The sequence below is a fragment of the Phlebotomus argentipes genome, unplaced genomic scaffold (genome assembly GCF_947086385.1).
Source record: "Phlebotomus argentipes unplaced genomic scaffold, Phlebotomus argentipes genome assembly scaffold_4, whole genome shotgun sequence".
NCBI classification, from domain to species: Eukaryota; Metazoa; Arthropoda; class Insecta; order Diptera; family Psychodidae; genus Phlebotomus; species Phlebotomus argentipes.
The window spans coordinates 8,006,188-8,026,216 of record NW_026776174.1 but is presented as its reverse complement, the minus strand read 5'-3'; the positions used below and the strand labels follow the sequence as shown (position 1 = coordinate 8,026,216).

General features: G+C 46.1%; 7 protein-coding genes across 12 annotated transcripts; 6 read left to right on the top strand and 1 right to left on the bottom strand.

Annotated features, from left to right (window-relative positions):
• The first annotated feature begins 91 nt into the window (after positions 1–91).
• On the top strand, positions 92–7,750 carry LOC132257658 (uncharacterized). Of its 2 annotated transcripts, none has more exons than XM_059754654.1 (8): positions 92–263; positions 2,630–2,699; positions 2,770–2,841; positions 2,982–3,941; positions 5,605–6,052; positions 6,128–6,460; positions 6,539–6,688; positions 6,762–7,750. In XM_059754654.1, the coding sequence occupies exons 1-8, from the start codon at positions 171–173 to the stop codon at positions 6,949–6,951; spliced, it is 2,316 nt and encodes a 771-aa protein (XP_059610637.1). In that variant the 5' UTR covers positions 92–170; the 3' UTR covers positions 6,952–7,750. The 2 variants fall into 2 exon arrangements, with proteins under 2 accessions (XP_059610637.1, XP_059610638.1); XM_059754655.1 differs by lacking the exon at positions 92–263 and adding an exon at positions 1,626–1,844.
• A 104-nt stretch (positions 7,751–7,854) lies between these two features.
• On the top strand, positions 7,855–9,594 carry LOC132257661 (26S proteasome regulatory subunit 7). The gene is made up of 4 exons (XM_059754657.1): positions 7,855–8,048; positions 8,138–8,175; positions 8,256–8,738; positions 8,802–9,594. The coding sequence occupies exons 1-4, from the start codon at positions 7,979–7,981 to the stop codon at positions 9,510–9,512; spliced, it is 1,302 nt and encodes a 433-aa protein (XP_059610640.1). The 5' UTR covers positions 7,855–7,978; the 3' UTR covers positions 9,513–9,594.
• Positions 9,595–9,695: 101 nt separating this feature from the next.
• LOC132257663 (uncharacterized) lies at positions 9,696–11,221 on the top strand. Its single transcript, XM_059754660.1, has 3 exons — positions 9,696–9,803; positions 10,070–10,494; positions 10,561–11,221. Exons 1-3 carry the CDS (start codon positions 9,725–9,727, stop codon positions 10,840–10,842), a joined length of 786 nt encoding a protein of 261 aa, XP_059610643.1. The 5' UTR covers positions 9,696–9,724; the 3' UTR covers positions 10,843–11,221.
• Positions 11,222–11,949: 728 nt separating this feature from the next.
• On the top strand, positions 11,950–13,589 carry LOC132258407 (cilia- and flagella-associated protein 206-like). Its single transcript, XM_059755732.1, has 2 exons — positions 11,950–12,505; positions 12,562–13,589. Exons 1-2 carry the CDS (start codon positions 11,950–11,952, stop codon positions 13,587–13,589), a joined length of 1,584 nt encoding a protein of 527 aa, XP_059611715.1.
• Positions 13,590–13,708: 119 nt separating this feature from the next.
• LOC132258147 (exonuclease 1) lies at positions 13,709–15,616 on the top strand. The gene has a single exon (XM_059755278.1). It carries the CDS (start codon positions 13,769–13,771, stop codon positions 15,563–15,565), a length of 1,797 nt encoding a protein of 598 aa, XP_059611261.1. The 5' UTR covers positions 13,709–13,768; the 3' UTR covers positions 15,566–15,616.
• Positions 15,617–15,625: 9 nt separating this feature from the next.
• On the bottom strand, positions 15,626–16,651 carry LOC132258148 (RNA pseudouridylate synthase domain-containing protein 1-like). The gene is made up of 2 exons (XM_059755279.1): positions 16,413–16,651; positions 15,626–16,351 (listed from the first exon to the last, which is right to left on the bottom strand). The coding sequence occupies exons 1-2, from the start codon at positions 16,596–16,598 to the stop codon at positions 15,683–15,685; spliced, it is 855 nt and encodes a 284-aa protein (XP_059611262.1). The 5' UTR covers positions 16,599–16,651; the 3' UTR covers positions 15,626–15,682.
• Positions 16,652–16,754: 103 nt separating this feature from the next.
• Positions 16,755–19,853, top strand: LOC132258149 (phosphoglycerate mutase 2-like). Of its 5 annotated transcripts, none has more exons than XM_059755280.1 (6): positions 16,755–16,866; positions 16,951–17,472; positions 17,744–17,931; positions 18,708–18,900; positions 18,962–19,459; positions 19,521–19,853. In XM_059755280.1, exons 4-6 carry the CDS (start codon positions 18,795–18,797, stop codon positions 19,682–19,684), a joined length of 768 nt encoding a protein of 255 aa, XP_059611263.1. In that variant the 5' UTR covers positions 16,755–16,866; positions 16,951–17,472; positions 17,744–17,931; positions 18,708–18,794; the 3' UTR covers positions 19,685–19,853. The 5 variants fall into 5 exon arrangements, with proteins under 5 accessions (XP_059611263.1, XP_059611264.1, XP_059611266.1 ...); XM_059755281.1 differs by having other exon boundaries at positions 17,701–17,931; XM_059755283.1 differs by lacking the exons at positions 16,755–16,866; positions 16,951–17,472; positions 17,744–17,931 and adding an exon at positions 18,307–18,378.
• The last annotated feature ends 176 nt before the right edge of the window (positions 19,854–20,029 follow it).

Genomic DNA, 20,029 nt, shown 5'->3' with positions numbered 1-20,029 from the left:
TCGTTTCGGCTGTCGCTTTTGTGTGTTTCCCAACGGTATTTCAGCTGAGTGTTGGATTTTATCAATTTTTACCCAATTTTGCCGGTTTTTGTGTCGCAGAAACACCCTCAAGGTGAACCAGATTAATCTCTCCACTAACTGGACTCTGCGTCTTGCTATTTTGTGTCGAAATGGACGGTTCAAGTAGCAGAATAGTGAAGTCCTCAGTGGCGTCTCCGCGCTCAATTCTTCGTGAAGTGAATCGCATGGAAATACCAATGCAGGTGGGTTGTAATTCAATAAAATGCATGGCATAAACCCTTGAGAATCCCTTGACGTGAGGTAATTGCTCAAAAGCCGGGCGATTGTGGTGGAATTCGAACAATTCCGGGATGCAATTTGACGCATGCACACTGGCGCCCCTCCGAGGGCTTGCAGTGCACAGAAGTGGGCAAAACTGAAAGTTCCAATCAATATGGCTGAAAGTGGAGCATTTTTCGGTGAATCTCTGCAAAATTTGACCAAATTGACCCTGTAAAAGTGCGTGATTGACGTTAAATTGTGTGGAAAAGTACACAGAAAAGTGCTGAGTAGCAGAATCCGATTCCGGGAAGAACTTTCGAGCAGCGAATTGAAGGGTAAATTCCTTGTAAACACGGTGACAGAAGGGTTTCATTCTGCATGGAAAAATCCCAAAATTCCACGAAAAGCCTCAAAAATCTCATCTTCACCCGAACAATCTCTGTGATATTTTCCGTGTAACAATTGAGGGGTGTTTATGTGGTGGAATTTCTACTAGATTGTGCTCCAAATGTGGTGGAAAAATCAATTCCGCATTCATCAAACTCCTAATGGCCATAAATCAATCAATCGCCACTCTGAGGGACTTCCAGAGGCGCCCAGAAATGCTCTCCGGATGCAGGTTCTGATCCGGTGAACGTGTTGACGGAAGAGTGACGCACTGGTGAACGAAAATCGTTGAACTTGGAACTCCCTCTGCTGTGGGCTAATTTTAGCCCGTCTGCAAACAATTCTCTATCAACTGCGAAATACAATCACGTCCGAAAGGTTTCTCTTTGGTTTCACAAGACATCGCGGAAGCGGTGGAGAAAAGCAGCTCAATGTGCCCAAGATTGCGGGAAAGAAATATAATTTCAAGACCGGCTAGACTGAAGAGGCTTTCGGGCGATCGGATTCTTAGGTTGGCATTTTCCATCAACATCACTTCAGCTTCTTATCTCCCCTCTTAAAGAAAGACGCTCGTCGTCTTGTTTATGAGAAGATCTTCCTAATTCTCTATCAAGAAGACCATCAAGAGAGCATTTTAGTTGTGAAGCCGAATTCAAGATCTCAAGTCACTCGCAATAGCAGCAAAGAATGACAATGTATTGAAAGTCGGCGGGAGAAGGAAAAGATTGCAGTGAATGCCTCTCTCTGTTTACACCCATGACTTTTCTCTCCCACTCTCTCTCTCTCTTTTCCTCTCGCATTTTCCACGACGAGAAAAATCCCATTTCAATTCTCGGCCAAGAAGATCTCAACTTGTCGCTGTGTCTTTGTTTTATTTTTAGTCGATCGCCCCTGCTCTCTTTCTTGTCCCACTCGTGCGGCTCCTCTAAGTCATTAATTGAGAAATCTCACGATACCCACCGCAGTTCCCAATGGTCCACAGCGCGAGACAGAGGGGCCAGACGCTGCCGGAGTTGCTCGCGAGCCAGATCCAACCGTGACATTGCAGTTGTGCTTAAGTGTGGAAGCGTGAGAGTGTGTTTGCCAGGATGGATTTCATCCTGTCCAAGATCATCAGTCGTCCGCGTGGCGATGCGAAGGGATGCGACAAGGTGGCCAATGGCAATGGTGTCGAGGTCAGTGCGAGACGATCTAATTTCCTCAGCCAAAACTGCCAAGTGAGAGAGATACTCACTGTCCGTTCCGCACGAGAAGCTGCATTTTTCCACCTCGAATTGCTATCATATATATATTTTTTTCTTCTTCTCCACACATCTCTCGTTAATTGAATGTGTCTTGTAATGTATGAAAGTGGGATATGCGAATCACGGTTCTTCTGCGCCTCTTTCCACCCACCCCGAAAAATAAAGAGTGTTGATCATGAGACCAGAAAAGTGCTATTTTGGCAACGAAAATGCCTCGCATTTGAACCGGGAATGTATTTAATCCGTTGCCAGCCAAAGTATTGGGCACAAAAGTGAGAAATGATGCATTGGATAAGTGTGAAGGAATTACGTATTACTGCCTCAGTCAATTAAACACATTAAATTAACAGTGTGAAACCAATAATTTCTATTATGGGAAGATTCTGTCCCAGTATTTCCACTTATCAATTTACTTATCAGCTCCAGTGAGTTAACACTGTGCCTTCTTCTGCGTGATCTGTATTTCCAATGATTCTATTTGCATTTAATTGCAATTTCACTGGCAATTATGGTTCTTTGGAATGTTTTTTTTTTACTGAAACGGCAGTAGGTTTTCTTCTGGTGAACAAAATATAAATATTCATGCGGACAAAATTGTCACAATGGCTGCCTTTTGGGATCTTCTTTTGCCACACATGATTGAATTCTCCTTTGAAATTATCATATTTTGCATACTATATGTGAGTCTGAATTATCTTCTGTCTCTTCTTTCGCAGTCGCCGCAGAAGTCGCAGTTAAATCGTGAGCAGGAGGAAATTCCGGTGAAGGAAACTCTACGAGAGGAAGGTAATTGTTGGAATTCTGTTTTGATGTGTTGAAAGAAATGTCGCTCTATAACATTAAATGTGTCTTTCAGGGCTTTGCCAGTCGTCAGGGAACCTTATTGGCGCCTTTCAGCCGGAAGGCTCAAACTGGAGAGAGACAGAAAGTAAGTTTGACGATGATAAGCATGTGGGTGGAATTCTTTTGAGATCTTCGGATGGCAAGAGATTTACGGAGATGTTTTAATTATTTAAGTTCTCTTATTTATTTATTCTTTTTGTTTGCTTCTTTATGATTTGTGTGCAGAGTTTGAGAGTGATAAAGACCTATTTGAGGATCATCGTGTGGAAGGGATAGCAAATTACAGTGCACTTTCGTCTGATGACGAGGCATTTGTTGAGTGTCACTCGTTTATTGGGGAAAACACGATAGAGAATCCTCCAGTGCTCAATCAGACTGAGGAGCATTCGTCCAGCGCATTTGATAGTGGAACGGAGAGCAGAAGTCCGGGAAGGAACGACGTGAGTCTCATTGCGAAGGAGTTTGTGGAGGAGATTGTTTGTCGGGCTCTTGAATTGCTCCCCAAAGACAGTGCGAAGGTGTGTCAGGACATCAATAAGACTATCGATTTGGATGATAGTGAGGAGGATTGCTTCATTGTGGCAGACTCAACGTTAATCATTGATAAGGACGTTGATACAAAAGCCTCTCTCGATGATGAGATATTGAAATTCACGGAAAATCTTGCAAATATCAAAATTTCTGAGAAGTGTGAAGAGAAGGAAATTGTTGCAGAGAATCTGAGTCAATTTAGTGAATTGAATGGCACATTTGAAGTGAAAGATGTGTCCATGAGGAGTGTAGATAATCTCAACGCAACTTTTGATGCTAAGCAGGATCTTCCAGAAGTAGTTGAGATTAAAGAAGACGTGAAGGAGGAAAATCTTGAGACACAGTGCAAAATGCCTGAGACTGTGGAACATAATCTCAGTCGCAATGAGAGTTTTGATGAAGCAATCTCACGAGATTCACCCAAAGACTCCTCAGTCTCATCGTCCTTCAGCAATCTAAATAATCAACCTGACAGTGCCACTCTAGCCAACACTTTTGTGGAGAATCTCATCACTGAGAATGTCGATTTTGCCTTCAAAGTGCCAGAAGTGCCCGGAGATGGTCCGATGAGGAAGAAGAAGCTCTTTGGCCAGATGCACGAGAATCTGCCGGAAAGTGCCTTTGCCGAGAATGATTTCCAATCTGGTAGTGAATGTAAGAGTTTTATTTTTACTTTTTCTTTCTTTGAACTCCTGAGTTTTGTTTAAATGTTATTTTTTCTCCTTATTTTATTTATTCATATTTTCATATTTGACTCATTGTGGGCGTCGGGAAGTGGGGGAGGTGTTTGTAGATTTTACAAAATGCGAAACAGACGAGCAAAAGTTTTTTGAGTGGCAAGAGGAAGAGAGAGAGAGAGGAATTTCCCACACTTTCTTCCTCGTGTTAGGCACATTGCACATTTTATTTAATAAATGGTCGGGGTAAACTTCACATGCAATAGGAGGAAACCCTCGGCTGATTCATTCACCATGAATACCAGACAAATAAATCAAGAGGGTGGTTCATTTGAGGATTCGCGGCTTTTAGAATCCTCTGAGAAGTCCTCAGTTTGACCGGTGGATGTGAATTGAAGTGGGAAAAACATTGATTTCTGCATGAATTGTTCTGCCCTTTTACAGAAACTTGCTGAAAGCAATATCGTGTCTCAAGGTGTCCAAGTTCACACTGTCTTCTTGAAGCAGTGAAAATGTGTGTTTCTACGACATTCATTGATAAGATTAAATTAATTTCAAGAAAATAATATGACACAAATTAACAAAACATTCATTTAAATTTTGTATAATTAATAGTTGATGAAATGAGGCAAAAATTCACGCAATGAAGAGCCTCAAACAAGAGAGAATACACAGTTTTAAAATGTGACTGTGTGTGAAGCGAGATTTCCTTCCACCACACAGACGCATAGAGAACGATAGCATAAACACAGAGTTGAATAGCATAAAGCTTGCTCATGCCACGCGAGAGAGAGAGAGAGAAAGAGAGTGAGAGACGAAGGCATAATGAAGGCTTCTTACGATGATGATTGTGTGTTGGTTGAAAGTGCCATATAATCTTTTTTTTTCATTCTCTTCTCTGTATCTCTCTCTGTGGCTGTCAAGTTCGTGTCTCTCTTGTTCACATTTATAGTTTTTCCTCCTCTTTCTGTGGGTTGATTGCTTGGGTGGAAAAGGGAAAATTTTCCACATGATTTTTCCATTTTGTACAAAATGTGCCCATTTGTGTCCGTTCAGTTGGTGTAGAAGTGTCGAAGAGACGTAAATTTGGGTGAAAAAGGTACAGCAAGGCATATTTGATCTGAGAAATCTTCATATACCGATGACGAGGGCATAGAGAAAGAGAGAGAGAGAGAAGTCTCTTACTTGCTGCTTGTGAATGGTGTGTAGTTCTGTGTGACGTGAAACTTTCTTGAAAGATGTGTCTGGAGAAGAAAAATCTTTGATTTTCAACCATTTGACGGACATTTGGATACTTTCAGTGAGAAATTGTTGACTCTGTGTTTGGGGAAAATGATGATTTCTCTGTTAAATGTGTGATTTCACATTGAATTTAATACATAACAATGAATTTCTCCATTTCTCGCCCACGATTGATAATGACTCAAAGATAATAAATTAAGCATTTCCGTGAAGAGACTGTTTCCAGACACCGACTGAGTCTAATGCATAAGAAGCCTAAAGAAACATGTTATTCTAGGACTGATTAGTCTGTATATAGTTAACAAATTATTACATTAATATCTGATGTATAAATTGAATTTGCAAAAGTCATAATGGAGAAGAGCTAAAATGTAAATGTTTATGGTTTGTCTTTTCAGTTGAATTCACACAATCGGATTTGGATTATTTGCTGACAAAAGGCGGCAATTGTGGAGATCCAATTGATCGGAGTTCACTCCTATTGCGCTTCGATCCGCTCCTCAATCAGCCCGTTCCCGCTGCCAACTATCTGAAGGCCTCGTTCACGCGGCAGCAGCAAGAGTCGCCCATCACAGAGGTGACGGAGGAAGAGGAGAGATTGGGTGAGACACCAAATCTGGAGGACACTGTGGCGCCGTGCATGTCGGAGAATGATGATTTAGGGTGTGCAAATACATCTGACAATTCTCTGCTGGCCACAACATCGTGCGAGTACGCAAAGGATCTGAATTCTGAGAGTGACAGCTATAAAGATTGTCTCAGTCAGGCGTCCAGTGATGCGACGATGAGCGTCGACGTGATTAAAGAGGTCGTAGCAGAGGAAGTCAAGTCTGTGGCAAACATAACGTGAGTGAATTTATTGGCGGATTGTCTCTGGAATGATCATATTGAACTTGTTGTATTCTTCTCTTGTCTTTACAGTTCAGAAGGTACATACAAGAAGGAGTACAAGATGGCAGAGTTGGAGAAGAAGATCAAGAATGAGGTGCTGAAGACGGAGGACATTGAGAAGAAGCTGAAGGAGGCGGAAGCCCGTGAGGAGGCACTCCTTAAGCGCATCACTGATAATCAGAAAAACATCACGAAGATGACGGGTGTCCTAGAGGCGTACGAGAAGACAATAGCGGAGCTAATTGCGGAAAAACAGCAGATTATTGAGTCGTACGAGAAGAAGTGTAGCGAGCTACAAAATGAACGTGATCTCAACTTCCAACATTTGACCTCTCTGGAGGGGACTTTTGCCGATCTGCATGTGTAAGTTTCTGTGACAAATGGTTGTTTCTGGGAGATTGAAGATCAATAATTGATATTTATGTGTCTCTGTTTCGACAGTAAATACGAAAGAAGCAAACAAGTGACGATAACTCTGAAGAAATCTGAGGAGAGTCTGATTGCAGAAAAGAAGCAGTGTCACGAAAATTTGAGAATCCAGGAGCAACGCTACGAGAAGATGAAGAGTCACGCGATGCAGCAACTGGAGTTGTAAGTATTTTTGAGAGGTTTTCCTCGCTGATTTATGTGTTTCTGACTTGATGGTATGTTTGTGATTGTGCAGAGCAAACAGCAAATTGGACATGCTGATGAAGACGCATGGCCAGGAGACGGCAAAGCTGAAGGCGCTGCTGAAGAAGGAGGAGATCTCTCGGTTGTCCACAAATGAGCAGCTCCTGCAGAAGACTCGTGAAAATGAGGAGTTGGTCAAAATTTGTGATGAGCTGATTAATGGGAGCGCTCCAACAAGTTAAATTCCATTGTCTTCTTCCTCATGCAAAAGAAATGTTTGATGGGCACAGCGAGGAAATGATTTATGTATTTTATTATGACATGTGCGAGAGAGAGAGAAATTATTTTTCATACATTTACAAACAATTATTTGCATTATTTTTCATCTCCTGTCCAATGTTCTCAGTTGATTTGAGAAGATTGAGACAATGTGTTATGATTTAACTCACGAGCGAGAGAGAGAAACTTTCAAAAGTTTGTTGCAAAAATAGAGTGAATGATCATCTCTGTACAATATTGTTATTCCAAGAGTGCGAGAGAGAACGTAGGCAAGATGAGTGGAAAGAACTGTTGACGATATTGTAATGTGTAATAATTTAATGATTAATACTTTTAAGATTTTTTTAATCACAGAATAACTTGCATTAACAATTTTTTTTTCTTTTGCGTAAGAGACAACAAATGTGGAGAAGATGAGAAGAAAATTTGTATAAAAACTCTAAGTAATTACCGATTCATTAATATGAATGTATACTGAATTTTTGCATTGTGCAGTCGACAGAATAGTGTTTCAATTGAGGATTATTATCTGCTTGATGTTATGTTGGAGGGGAGCTGAATTGGGGGTGGGCTTGGCGAAGGCATGAATTCAGTGCTGCTATTCTATAGAAAAAGAGAGGTGAAAAGAAAACTTGTATTACTTGATAAAGAGCGTTAGAAGGGTATTTTATCACGCAAGTAACTCACAACATACACTTAAAAGGAAACCAACCTGCTATGTAAAACACAATATTGTCTAATAAATTATTTTTTATTAATCGACGCTTTATCATTTTGATAATTTCTCTTAATTTTAAGAGTTCGTTGTTGCTGGAAGAATTTGAAATTTGCAGTGGCGCTGACGTCGTCGTGGCGGCAGCAGTCAAAAGAAGAAGAAGAAGGCTAAAAGTTGCTTGTAATCTCGTATATGGTTCCGTGCTTGAGTAAGAGAAATTGGTAATTTTCCCGTGTTTTTCCGTAAAATAGGTAGGAAATTTGTAGTGCAACAGGATGCCTGATCACCTGGGAGATGATATGCGCAAGGTGAAAAATGAGGATACGGAAGAAAAGGAAATAAAAGGTAAATCATCACTGATATCGTCTCTGAATGACTGTCCGGAAAAGTGATGGAGTTTACTCACAATTTCTCACCCTTGTGACCACTTACAGCCCTCGATGAGGCCGACATAGAGTTGCTGAAGACCTACGTGAGTAGCCCCAGCCACCACAAAGGGTACTTGTGGGGGATTCTTTGTGATGTTGTCGTGACATAACCTCACACTTGCAGGGCCAGGGGCAGTACCACAAGGCGATAAAGCAAATCGAGGATGATATCCAGAAGGCGATCAAGCAGGTGAACGAGCTGACTGGCATCAAGGAGAGCGACACAGGACTGGCGCCCCCGGCGCTGTGGGACCTGGCAGCGGACAAGCAGACCCTGCAGAACGAGCAGCCTCTCCAAGTGGCTCGCTGCACGAAGATCATTAACGCGGACAGCGACGATCCCAAGTACATTATCAACGTGAAGCAGTTCGCCAAGTTCGTGGTGGATCTGGCGGACTCAGTGGCGCCCACGGACATCGAGGAGGGCATGCGGGTGGGCGTGGACAGGAACAAGTACCAGATCCACATTCCGCTGCCGCCCAAGATTGACCCCACTGTCACGATGATGCAGGTGGAGGACAAGCCCGATGTCACGTACAGCGACGTGGGTGGCTGCAAAGAGCAAATTGAGAAACTGAGGGAAGTCGTCGAGACGCCTCTTCTCCACGTGAGTATCTCTGTTCGCCGCATCTGATGAGCTGGAACTGATCGCTGACGGTTTCTCTTGCAGCCAGAGAAGTTTGTGAATCTCGGCATTGAGCCACCGAAGGGCGTGCTGCTGTTCGGGCCCCCCGGCACCGGGAAGACGCTCTGTGCTCGCGCGGTGGCCAATCGCACAGACGCCTGCTTCATCCGCGTGATCGGATCGGAGCTAGTGCAGAAGTATGTGGGCGAGGGCGCCCGAATGGTGCGGGAGCTGTTTGAGATGGCGCGCTCCAAGAAGGCCTGTCTCATCTTCTTCGACGAGATCGACGCCATCGGTGGGGCGCGCTTCGACGACGGAGCTGGCGGGGACAATGAAGTGCAGCGCACGATGTTGGAGCTGATCAATCAGCTGGATGGCTTCGATCCGCGCGGCAACATTAAGGTACTCATGGCCACCAACAGGCCAGACACCCTCGATCCGGCACTCATGCGTCCAGGTCGACTGGATCGCAAAGTGGAATTCGGACTGCCGGATCTCGAGGGCAGGACGCACATCTTCAAGATCCATGCGCGCTCCATGTCTGTGGAGCGAGACATCCGCTACGATCTGTTGGCCAGACTGTGTCCCAACTCCACGGGTGCTGAGATTAGGTCTGTGTGCACCGAGGCGGGCATGTTCGCCATCCGGGCGCGCCGCAAGGTGGCCACTGAGAAGGACTTCCTGGAGGCCGTGAACAAGGTCATCAAGAGTTACGCCAAGTTCAGCGCCACACCGCGCTACATGACCTACAATTAACTGCTAGGCGTGTGGCTCTTGTCTTTTTTCTAATAATAAAAGAAATTGAGTATATCTGCTATGCGAGATTTAGTCATTCATCAGTATTTTCCAGTATTTTCAATAGTTCTGTGCATTGCAACCGGAAAAGGATACCTGAATTTTGCCTACATTTGGGCAAGTTTGGGTCGTTTTCAGTCAAGTTCGCCGCATTTCGCCGAAAGCCGGCCCGGATGACATCTCGCGGCGTGAAACGGACTCAATCTGTCATCATGGCTGTCTCGAGGGAGAAATTGAGGACGGAAATAAATGGTAAATATATTATTAATTCATTAAATTTCCTCTCAAATTCAGTGTCAAAGTGTGTCTCAGTCCCTTGGCTGCCGATGTGTGCAGAAAAATCATGGGGAAATGCGAGTCAGAGGCGGGAAAAGGCATCTTCGCGTGGTGATTGACGCCGGGCGTTGATATCGGTGTTGTTTTGAAGGACGCGCTTTGAGGCTTCATAGTGGAAAAATACATTTTTTGCACAGTCTCAGTGGAAATACCCCTGATTTATGCGTGCAAATTCGTTTCAGCCATCCTGAAGGATGCCGACTTGTCGGTGATGTCGGCCAAGAAGGTGCGACAGACGCTGGAGGAGAAGCTGAACTGCAACCTCTCGGCCCGGAAGAAGGAGGTGGACGAGCTAGTGATGGACTTTGTGAATTCCAAGGACAACAACGACGCGTCCGGCAGCGAGGAGGAGGATGAGTCAGAGGAGGAGGCACCCAAGAGGGGCGCCAAGAGGCCGCCACCGACGAAGAAGCCCGTGGCGAAGAAGAGAGGCGGCGACAGTAGTGACGAGAGTGAGTCTGGCGGCGAGGAGGCCTCCGACGATGACTACAAGCCACAGAAGAATTCGGCCAAGAAGGGTGCGCCGAAGGGGAAGCGCAAGAAGGATGACTCTGAGTCAGACTCCGACGAGGACTGGAAGGCGCCGAAGAAGGCACCCAAGAAAGCCGTGAGTAGTCCTCAACTCTCCTCAGAGTGCTAAATCCGCAGCTAATGCGTTTTCTGGGGGTTTCAGGGCGCCGCTGCTGCTAGCACGGGCAAGGGCAAAGGCCGTGGCACCGGCTTCACTCGGGCCTACACACTCTCGCCGGAGCTGGCGGCTCTCATGGGGGCCGAGGCTCTGCCGCGCCACGAAGTGGTGAAGAAGATGTGGGCCATGATCAAGGAGCGCAACCTGTACGACCCGAAGAACAAGCAGTACGCCATCTGCGATAATGATCTCATCAAGGTAATTGGCGTGAAGCGTTTCAGGACATTCGGAATGCTCAAGTACCTTCGGGAGCACTTCCTCGACTAGACGCAAGTGCTGAGCAGCGTGCCATGAGGCACTCATTCACTTGCCATCCTCACGAGGATGGGGAATCTTCTATTTTTTAATTATCCTTTGCGGTCCCTCCCGAAATGTGCTATAGAGACAAGTCTTTTCATCCTGTTTTTGTCATAGATTGTACCTGTACAATCATCGAGTAATTATTTGGTAGTTTTTAAGGGGTTTTCTTTTAGTGCTAATGTTTTTTTCTTTGTCTTTATCACGAGTGAACTTACAGATGAGAGTTTATATGAAGTCAATCTATTCAAGATATTCCACGATATTCTTTAGCCTTTTGAGTATAAGAGTGTAAAAGATACAAGAAATTACAATTTTCAGGTAATAAATGACACATTTCGCTTAAAAATCCATTTGCTTTTTCATGGGAAATCAAATTTGGGGCGTGAAAGGAAAGCTTTTTATCCAAATCTTCCATAAAACGTTGAAGCTTTTTTCAGTCTCTTTGTCCTAAATACAATTTTTTATCGCTTCTGAGCCACTTTCAATCAATATCTTGATTTTATAGGGAAACTCTACTAATTTTTCACCTTGCCTGTTAAAAAGCCATTTATCATTGCTTGTCCTGAGAGAATGTGGAAATGTGAGAAAAGGTTTTCAGAATTGCTGTTCACTTTATCAACAAAACATCCTTAATTGAGACTCCACGAGGTGAAAGTGAACTGAAAAGTAATTAATTCTTGCCTTTCCGCGCGGCGGGAAAAAGTAGGGCAAAAGTTTTCCCTTGGCCGAGGGGAGAGGGTGAACCTGTTGCACGCCCAGAGGAGTCCAAAGCCACAATTGCCTGCAAATTGCTTTGGCTCAAGGAGCAGGAAATGGATTCGTGAGGGTTGTTTGTGTAGCAAAAGCGCTGAAGAGTTCAATTTCGCTGTTACGATTCTCGCGTGCTGGAAATTCAAGGATAGTGGAGGAATTCAGGTGTCTCCGCGCGAAGTGGAAGAGGGACTGAAAGGGTATCGATTTCCGGTCTTTAGCGACCGATGTTGGCTGAATAAACAAATTTATACATCAAAGTTTAACGACGTGGTGGAAAAATAAATCGATGTGAGTCAGTTGCGAGCTTCCCATCGACAGAGGATGTCTTCCCTGGCCAGGGCGATACTGGAGGAGTGCGTGCGCCAGGATGTGCTCGTGGACGACGACTTTGTGGCCTTCTACGTCACCAGCTTGGCGACGGAGACCGAAGAGGTTGGGCGAATTGTGGACTTCCTGGCCGACAAGAGGCGACCAGCGCTCATCACGCTGAAGATGCAATTCTACGTGACGGAGAATCCCGTGGCCGTGGAGCGGATCAAGCAGAAGCACAGGGATGTGGTGAAGCAGAAGACATCCCGGCTGTCCAGGGAGATCCTCGAGGGCTGTCCCAAGAGCAAGGAGGAGCGGGCAAAGCTGCTGCGGAGAATCGTGGTGGATCTCGTGGTGAACAACAGCATCGGCAGTCCGGCCAATGAGAAAGTGCTGGAAGAGACCGAATCGGCTCTCAAGAGCGTCATCTCCGAGAGCGACGTGACCACGTTCGCGAGCCTCAGACGAGTGGACAAGATCAGAACGCTGGAGGATCTCAGGAGAATTGTCTGTGGCATCAGAGTGTTCAACAGCGACGCCGGACACTGTGGCGAAGGCATCGTGAACTGTGAGTCCCTCAATAACTATCCTTGGAAACAGCAGGTACAGTAACTTCTCTTCCAGTGGCGGAGATCGTGGAAAAGTCCCTGGAAACCACAATTAGTCTCCTGAAAGGCTCTCTTGAGGCCACAAAGAAGAGGAGTCACATCTACTTCTCCTTCCTATCGTCTTGCCTGACCACCAAAGGGATCAAATTGCCTTCTTCTTGCTCTGCAGAACTCTTTGACATCCTCAAGGAGATTGGGATTCTCTCTGTCCAACACGAGCACTTCCTCATCTCCATTCACGGTCTCGTAGTGGCCTTCAAATTCGATGTCTTCCAGATTCTGGACTCCTTCAAGAACCTCTTGCGTTCCATCCACGAGAAGGTAAAGTATCGCACGGCGATTCCCACCGATGAAATTTATCCTAAGTTCAAGGATTTGGGCGTCTTGTGGCTGGAACTGCAGGACTGCGTGCACGTTCTGTCGGAAGTGAATCTCATGAATGACAATTTAGCCTTCCTTGCCGATCGCACCGGCAGCTACGATGAGATAGTTCTGGGCATGCTGCCTGAGAGTGCTGAAGAGGATCAAAATGGTGATTCTGCAGAAAAGATCTCAATTCCTTGCCACCTGAAGGACTTCAGAATCGTTGATTCAATACCCAGAGAGAAAATAACCTATTCTGGCTTCTGCCCATGGGCTTTGTCGCACGGAATCCTTCTGCCAGGCAATGAATCCTTGGGAATCATTCAGTTTCAGGAATCTATCAATTATTCCTTCTACTCGAGAGATTTTGCAGAAACTGCTTTGTCGAAGATGCGTTCAATTGAGAAGAAAATCTCACAGGAAGTAGCCTCTAATTCTCAGCTGAAGATTCTGCTGGACTTCCAAAGTAAGTCGTGGAAGCCGGACACTGAGAAATTGGCTAAAAACGTGAGAATTGACCAAGAAATGCAGACAGAACTTCATCCAATCCCGAGTTTCTTCGATCGGAGTCACTCTTCAAGGCGCAGAGATAAGGACATGAAGTGTCACTCTACACAGACCTTGCGAGAGTCCTGCACGCAAACTATAGAGGTAGAGGATAAGAATGTGCAGACAAATTAATAAATCCTGAATTAAATCGGATGAAAATCTACCACATATCATCGTTATCTTTTAAATTACTATGCCAACGCCTCTGGCGGGAAAAGTGTAAAGCATTGAAGACGTCACGAACTGGGCGGGAGAGTGAACAAAGTGAGGTTATGTTGGTGAATTGGGCAGTTTTGCAGCACTGACTGACGATGGGAATCACCGGTTTAATACCGTTCCTGGAGAAGTCTTCGCGACCACTGAACCTACAGGAGATCAGGGGCACCACAGTGGCTGTGGACACTTATTGTTTGCTGCATAAAGGCGCCTATGCCTGCGCGGATAAGTTGGTTCGTGGCGAGGACACCAATATCCACATTCAGTACTGCCTGAAGTACGTGAAAATGCTTCTGAAGTACAGGATAAAGCCCATCATGGTGTTTGATGGGCGTCATCTGCCCGCCAAGGCGATCACAGAGCAGCGTCGTCGGGAGTCACGCAAGCAAGCTCGCTCTCTTGCCGGAAAGCTCCTCAGGGAGGGTAAAATTGAGGAGGCGCGGAGTCAGCTGAGGCGCTGTGTAGACATCACACACAGCATGGCTCTGGAGGTGATGCGGGAGTGCAGGAAGATCAATGTGGACGCAATTGTGGCGCCGTACGAGGCGGATGCGCAACTTGCATTCTTCAATTTGTCCGGCATAGCGGACTACATCATTACGGAGGATTCTGATCTGCTGCTCTTTGGCTGTTCCCGGATTCTCTTCAAGCTGGATCTGGCCGGGAATGCGCTCTTCATAGATGCCAGCAAGCTTCATGTCTCCATGGGATGTCGCCTTGAGAAGTACACCTTCGACAGGTTCAGGAATATGTGCATTCTCTCTGGCTGCGACTACTTGGACTCACTGCCGGGCATTGGGCTGGCAAAAGCCTGCAAGTTCTTCCTCATGACTGAAGAGACTGACTTGAGAAGAGCCTTGCCTCGAGTTCCTGCCTATCTAAAGCTGAAGAATCTCACCGTGGCGCCAGAATACATCGAACAATTCCTCCAGGCTGTGGCTACTTTTAAGTTCATGTGGGTCTTTGATCCCTCCACACGTCGAATGGTGCGTCTCATGGAGCCTGATGCCTCATCCTTGTCGCTTCTGGAGAATGCCGGCGAGGAAATCGATCCCAATGCGGCTCTTCAACTCGCACTGGGTAATCTGGATCCTTTTTCCCTCAATCCAGTAGATAATTGGAACCCAGATGTCGATATAACTGTCCAAGGTAGCATCTGGCGAGGAAGATTTGCCGCGCCGTCTCCCAAAAGAAAGCCACGATCAGTGGAAGTACTGAAAGCGCGAAATCACTGCCTTCAGGAGATCAAAACACCTCCTGATCTACTCAGCATCTACCTCGAGAACACTCAGCCGACAACGAATAGTCTTCCATCATCCAGCTCTGAATCATCCACTTCAGAAGCCTGCTCATCTTCATCGGCGAGAAATCCCTTCCGGAAGAGCTTAGATAAGAGCACGGAAAGCCTTGAGGTGGACATTTCCCCGTCTTACGTGTCCAACGTGATGAAAGCCTCCAGCTCAGAGTCGGACTCTGGCTTGGAGGCCTCCCAGGGACCTCGAAAGCTCAGCAAATTCTGCCGAACAGTGCTCAATAACCAATACAACGTTGTCAGTCGCTTCTGGAATCAGCCGAATGATGAGATGCGGTCCAGCAACGAGAAGACGCCTGAAAAATCGCCCACTCCTGAACATCTTAGGCAGATTTACGGACAGGATGAGATTACTGGAGCCATACAGCAAAACCTGCTGACTATGTTTGAGGACAACGATGAGAATTGCCAGAAAGAGTCCCCGGAGGCAGTTCAGGAGGTGAAATCACCGCCACGGAAGATGGCGAAGAAAGAGACAGCTCGTGGCACTACTTGCCGCGTTCCCGGCCTCAAGAAGCCCACCGCTGGATCGAAGCTGGTCCAGAGCACACTGAGCAAGTTTGGATTCATCAGGAAGTGACAAATGAGTTTAATGAGGAACATTCATGCAATAAATACCACTCTGGTGACATACTTTCACATTTTCAATGGGGCAGGTGATGGAAAAACTTTGATCTACTCGATGCACTCTCCTTTCTCAGAACGCCTCCAGTGAGTCGAGTTTTTCGAGAGCGTCTGACAGAGAACTGAAGGTCTCCTTCACTCGCCAGCGCCCACAGAGTCTCGCCACGGTGAAGGGATCTCCACTGTCCACTTGCAGGCTCTCCACATCAGTGTCCACCCTCACGCGCAGCAACCGGATCATGAGATGATCACTCCTCGGATGCCCCACGTCGTCGTACAGAGTGTCACCGACCAGAGGGTGTCCAACTTCCTTGAGATGCACCCTGAACTGGTGTTTCCTGTCGCCACGGTAGGACTTGACAACGACCTTGCTACTGAACTCCTCATCGAAGTAGCCCGTCTCGACGAGAATCACCTGCGTGGTGCACTCGCAAGGGCTGTAACAGTGCTCCCAATCCGTAGAGGTGCACATCCTCACGACGGGCGACCTGAAGCGCAGATCCCGCCCAATCGGCGCATCAATGCGTATCTCAGCTTGCTCCATGAGTCCCCTGACAATCGCCACGTGGTATGTATGCACCCGCCGGCTTTTCAGACCTTGAGAGGCCCTCTTGTGCAATCCCACTGGATAAAGACCGCTAAATCCGGCGTCCGCTTGGAAGCACTGTCGGAAAACCGCCCTCTGCGTCTCCCTGTCCGCCGCATTTCCCACCTGGGCCTGTAGCGCAGCCCACAGAGTCACCTGCAAGTCCAAATTCACTCCCTCAGTGTCCAGATTTGCCAGAAATGTGATCCTTCCTCACCTCATCGACATCCGGCGGCTTAGCCAAAACAACAAAGTTTTCACTGCGGAAAACCTCCTCCAACGGCCAATAATCCACACTCACAGGAATCAGAATGCGAGACACACCCTTACTTAAGTGATCAAGAAACAGATCCAGAAACGTACTGCCCAGAATTTGTAGAAAACTATCCAAATAAAAGAGCATTTTCAAGCCACAAAACACAACAACAACTTTTCAACTTCTCAAATTTCCGCTATGTGGCGCTCAATCTCACCACCTGCATGCCATCTCTCTCTAACACCCCAAGTGTCAGTCGCAAATTTTCCTTGGATTTTGTCTGCGTGAAAAAAGCACATTTTTCTCTGAAAAAATGAACTCTCCACGACTTTTGAGCATTGTGGGACGCAATGTCATGCAGCAGCGATCCATTTCCGTTGTTCCCGGACCCGCACGTGTGAAAATTTCCAAGGCAGTGAGTATATTTTGGTTGGACTTCTGGCTGATTTCCCCCCACGCATTACGTAAGATTCCGGGATGACTTTTTCGCCTGTTTCAGGAAAATTTCATCCTAACTACAATCCTCATGACGAGTCTGGCCGCTGGACCCCTCTGGATTCTAGCTCACATGAGGGAATACCGAGGAGCTAATAAGTAGGATGTTTCCGGGAAGGATTAGTAACTATTTTGGGAAAATTCGCCACTTTGCAGAAGATTTCTAATGAGTTTCTCACTGGTAATCGCTGTAAATGGTGGAAAATAATAAAAAGGATGTAACTGTGTAAGGAAAATTGCTGCATTGGCGTGAAAATTCAATGAAATCTGGAATCTCTTTCCCCACAGAGCTTTCGTTGGTGGGTTTCCGCATTGACAATTGGCATTTGAGACGTTTCCATGTTGACGTCTTGTGTTTTGAAATTCGCATGAGTCTCTGAAAAACTCGAATTTTGCACAGATTGAGAATGATTTTCCGCGGATTGCCAGTGCCAGTGAAGAATACAGATGAATTGCGAGTGTTGTGCGCGAAGTTTAGTGCCGTGGGAGTGAATTAACGCGCCAAGGAGGACGCCTTAGAAGGAAGGTGGGGCCTTTGTTATTGTTTACATCCCCACAGAGAGGTGCTCGACGCCTCCTGCACCCACCCGCTTCCGGCTGGCTGATTCACAGCCAGAGGCATCGTCTGAGTTCAATTTCCAAACTACTGAGCACGCCAAACGCTGAAAATGCGCATCGGAATTAAGAGGCGCATTGTCTTGGAGCGTCCAAACTCGCTTGTTTGCTCGCGCTGATACCAATTTTATCATATTAGGCGAGCTAATTGGGCAAACACACTCACGGAGATATTTCCACAGCGCGATCCAGCGAGCAGCATCTCGACAGAGCTTTGTGCAGATCTCCCGCCAAAAAATCAGAGTCGCTGCTGGAGAGGGGCTCGGAGGAGGAGGCCGGAAGGGCAGGTGATGCTGAGCTCAGTAGTGTGGAATTCCTGACTGGAGAAGCACTCGCAGCAAGACAGGCTCTGATCCCTGATCGCACAAAGGTCAGTCATTTATTGGCTTCTGTTTCGTGATCTTCTGCAGAAGGTCGAGCTCATCTTATCTTACACATAATTAATTTTTTTCCTTGGAATATCTACTGATTGGATTATGGGATTTAATTCAGGCGAATGGTAATTTTTTACTGGTATCTCTCACCCGAAGTCTCCTCGTAAATGCTTTTTATCAGTTTTTCTCTGAAAAATGGAACAATAATTGGATCAGGCTTTCTCGATAAAGAGGAATTTCATGTGGGGAAGAGAGAGAGAGAGAGAGAGAGGAAATATCGGGATTTAACCCATAAATACTGTCTGCAGCGCGATTGCTTGTTTTCATACTATATATACATTTGGTAGTTTTTTTTCTGCTGGGTCGTCACAGAATCAAGTTTGTTCTTGAGTGTCCAAAAAAAATCCAAGGTCTTCAGTTGCTCTTCATATAGAACTCTTTAGGTATTTAGTCATCAAACATCCTCACCTTCATTGAGATCAACAGTGATGATTGGCTATTGACACAAGTGCTTCCTTCTGCCACTGTTGCAGAAATTGTTCTTGGAACTGTTGTGGTGAGGAAGACGCATTGGGATTTAGCAAGCACGTGATGCTTTTTCGAGTGTGAAATCTCTGTTTACCCATTAAACACATCTGAGAGGATAAACATCCGAAATATACAGTTTCTAAAAATCCCCCACGATCATCATTCTCAGTGTGAATTTCAACCGTTAAAGGGGTGATTTTGCTGAAGTATTCTAATCGCAATTGCTTCTCTTGGCTTTTTGCAGAAAATTGAAAAGCATTTTGAAGAGTGACTTAGTGTTCCAGCTGGCCTGAGAAGTCCGCATTCTGCAGAGAGAGAAAGAGAGTCAATCATGAGCACAGCTCCTTATCGTGTGGTGTTTGTTCGTCACGGCGAGAGTGAGTGGAACAGCCTGAATCTCTTCTGTGGCTGGCATGATGCTGAGCTCAGTGATAAAGGCAAGTTCTTTGGACTCGAGAACGAGAGAAAATTAGCCCATGATAACGAGCGATTCTGCAGGGAAATGGGATGCTGTCCACATTTCTGCTGGCGCTCTCAAGCGAGCCAATTTCACCTTCGACGTTGCCTTCACGTCCGCCCTCACGAGAGCCAATCAGACGCTGGAGTTGATCCTCAGCGAGATCATGTGCACTGGCGTTCCCGTTCACCAGGCGTGGAGGCTGAATGAGAGGCACTACGGCGGACTGACGGGGTTCAACAAGCGCCAAATGGCGGACGTTTATGGGGAGGAGCAGGTGCAAGTGTGGCGCAGGAGCTTCGATATTCCACCGCCCAGGATCACATGCCTCAATCCCTACTACAACGCCATCAGGAGCAACAGCAAGTTCCGCAAGATACCCACAAATGACTTCCCGGACACTGAGACTCTCAAATCCACCATGACGAGGGTCATTCCTTACTGGGAGGACTCAATCATTCCCGAAGTGCGTCAAGGGAAGCGAGTACTGATCGTGGCTCACGGAACAAGCCTCCGTGGCCTGGTGAAACATATTGAATGTGAGTTGAAGCCTCTCCTCGCCTGACCAACTTGATTCTAACACGCTTTTCCACTTTGCAGCTCTCACCGAGAGTGAAATCATGAAGTTCAACTTGCCCAATAGCATCCCATTCTACTACGATCTCGACGAAACCATGAAGCCGGTGGGGAAGATAAAATTCCTCGCTGACGATAAGACCGTCCTCAGTGCGATGGACAAAGTGGCGTCCATCGACAGCAAATAACGCGCTATTTACGTACATCACCTGCATGAATTCACTATTATTATTCAGGTACTAATTGTAAGGAAGGCTGCAGCCAGTACAAATCTATATACTAACAAATACTTCTTCCTTCTTCGGATGTTTACAATGGTGTTTAAGACATTATTTGATAAATAAACTTTAAGTGTCGCGTGCAATTTGTATTGCAAGTCTTGCGACTGTTGCAATTTTCACACTGGAATTGGCGGGACTCTGTTTGGCGCCAAATCTCTGCCAATCGGCAAAGTTTCGTGAAATTTTCACGCAAGAATAAAAATTCCCCCCTTTGTGGTGAATACACACTAGTTCCCTGCCGTGCTCCTTGGC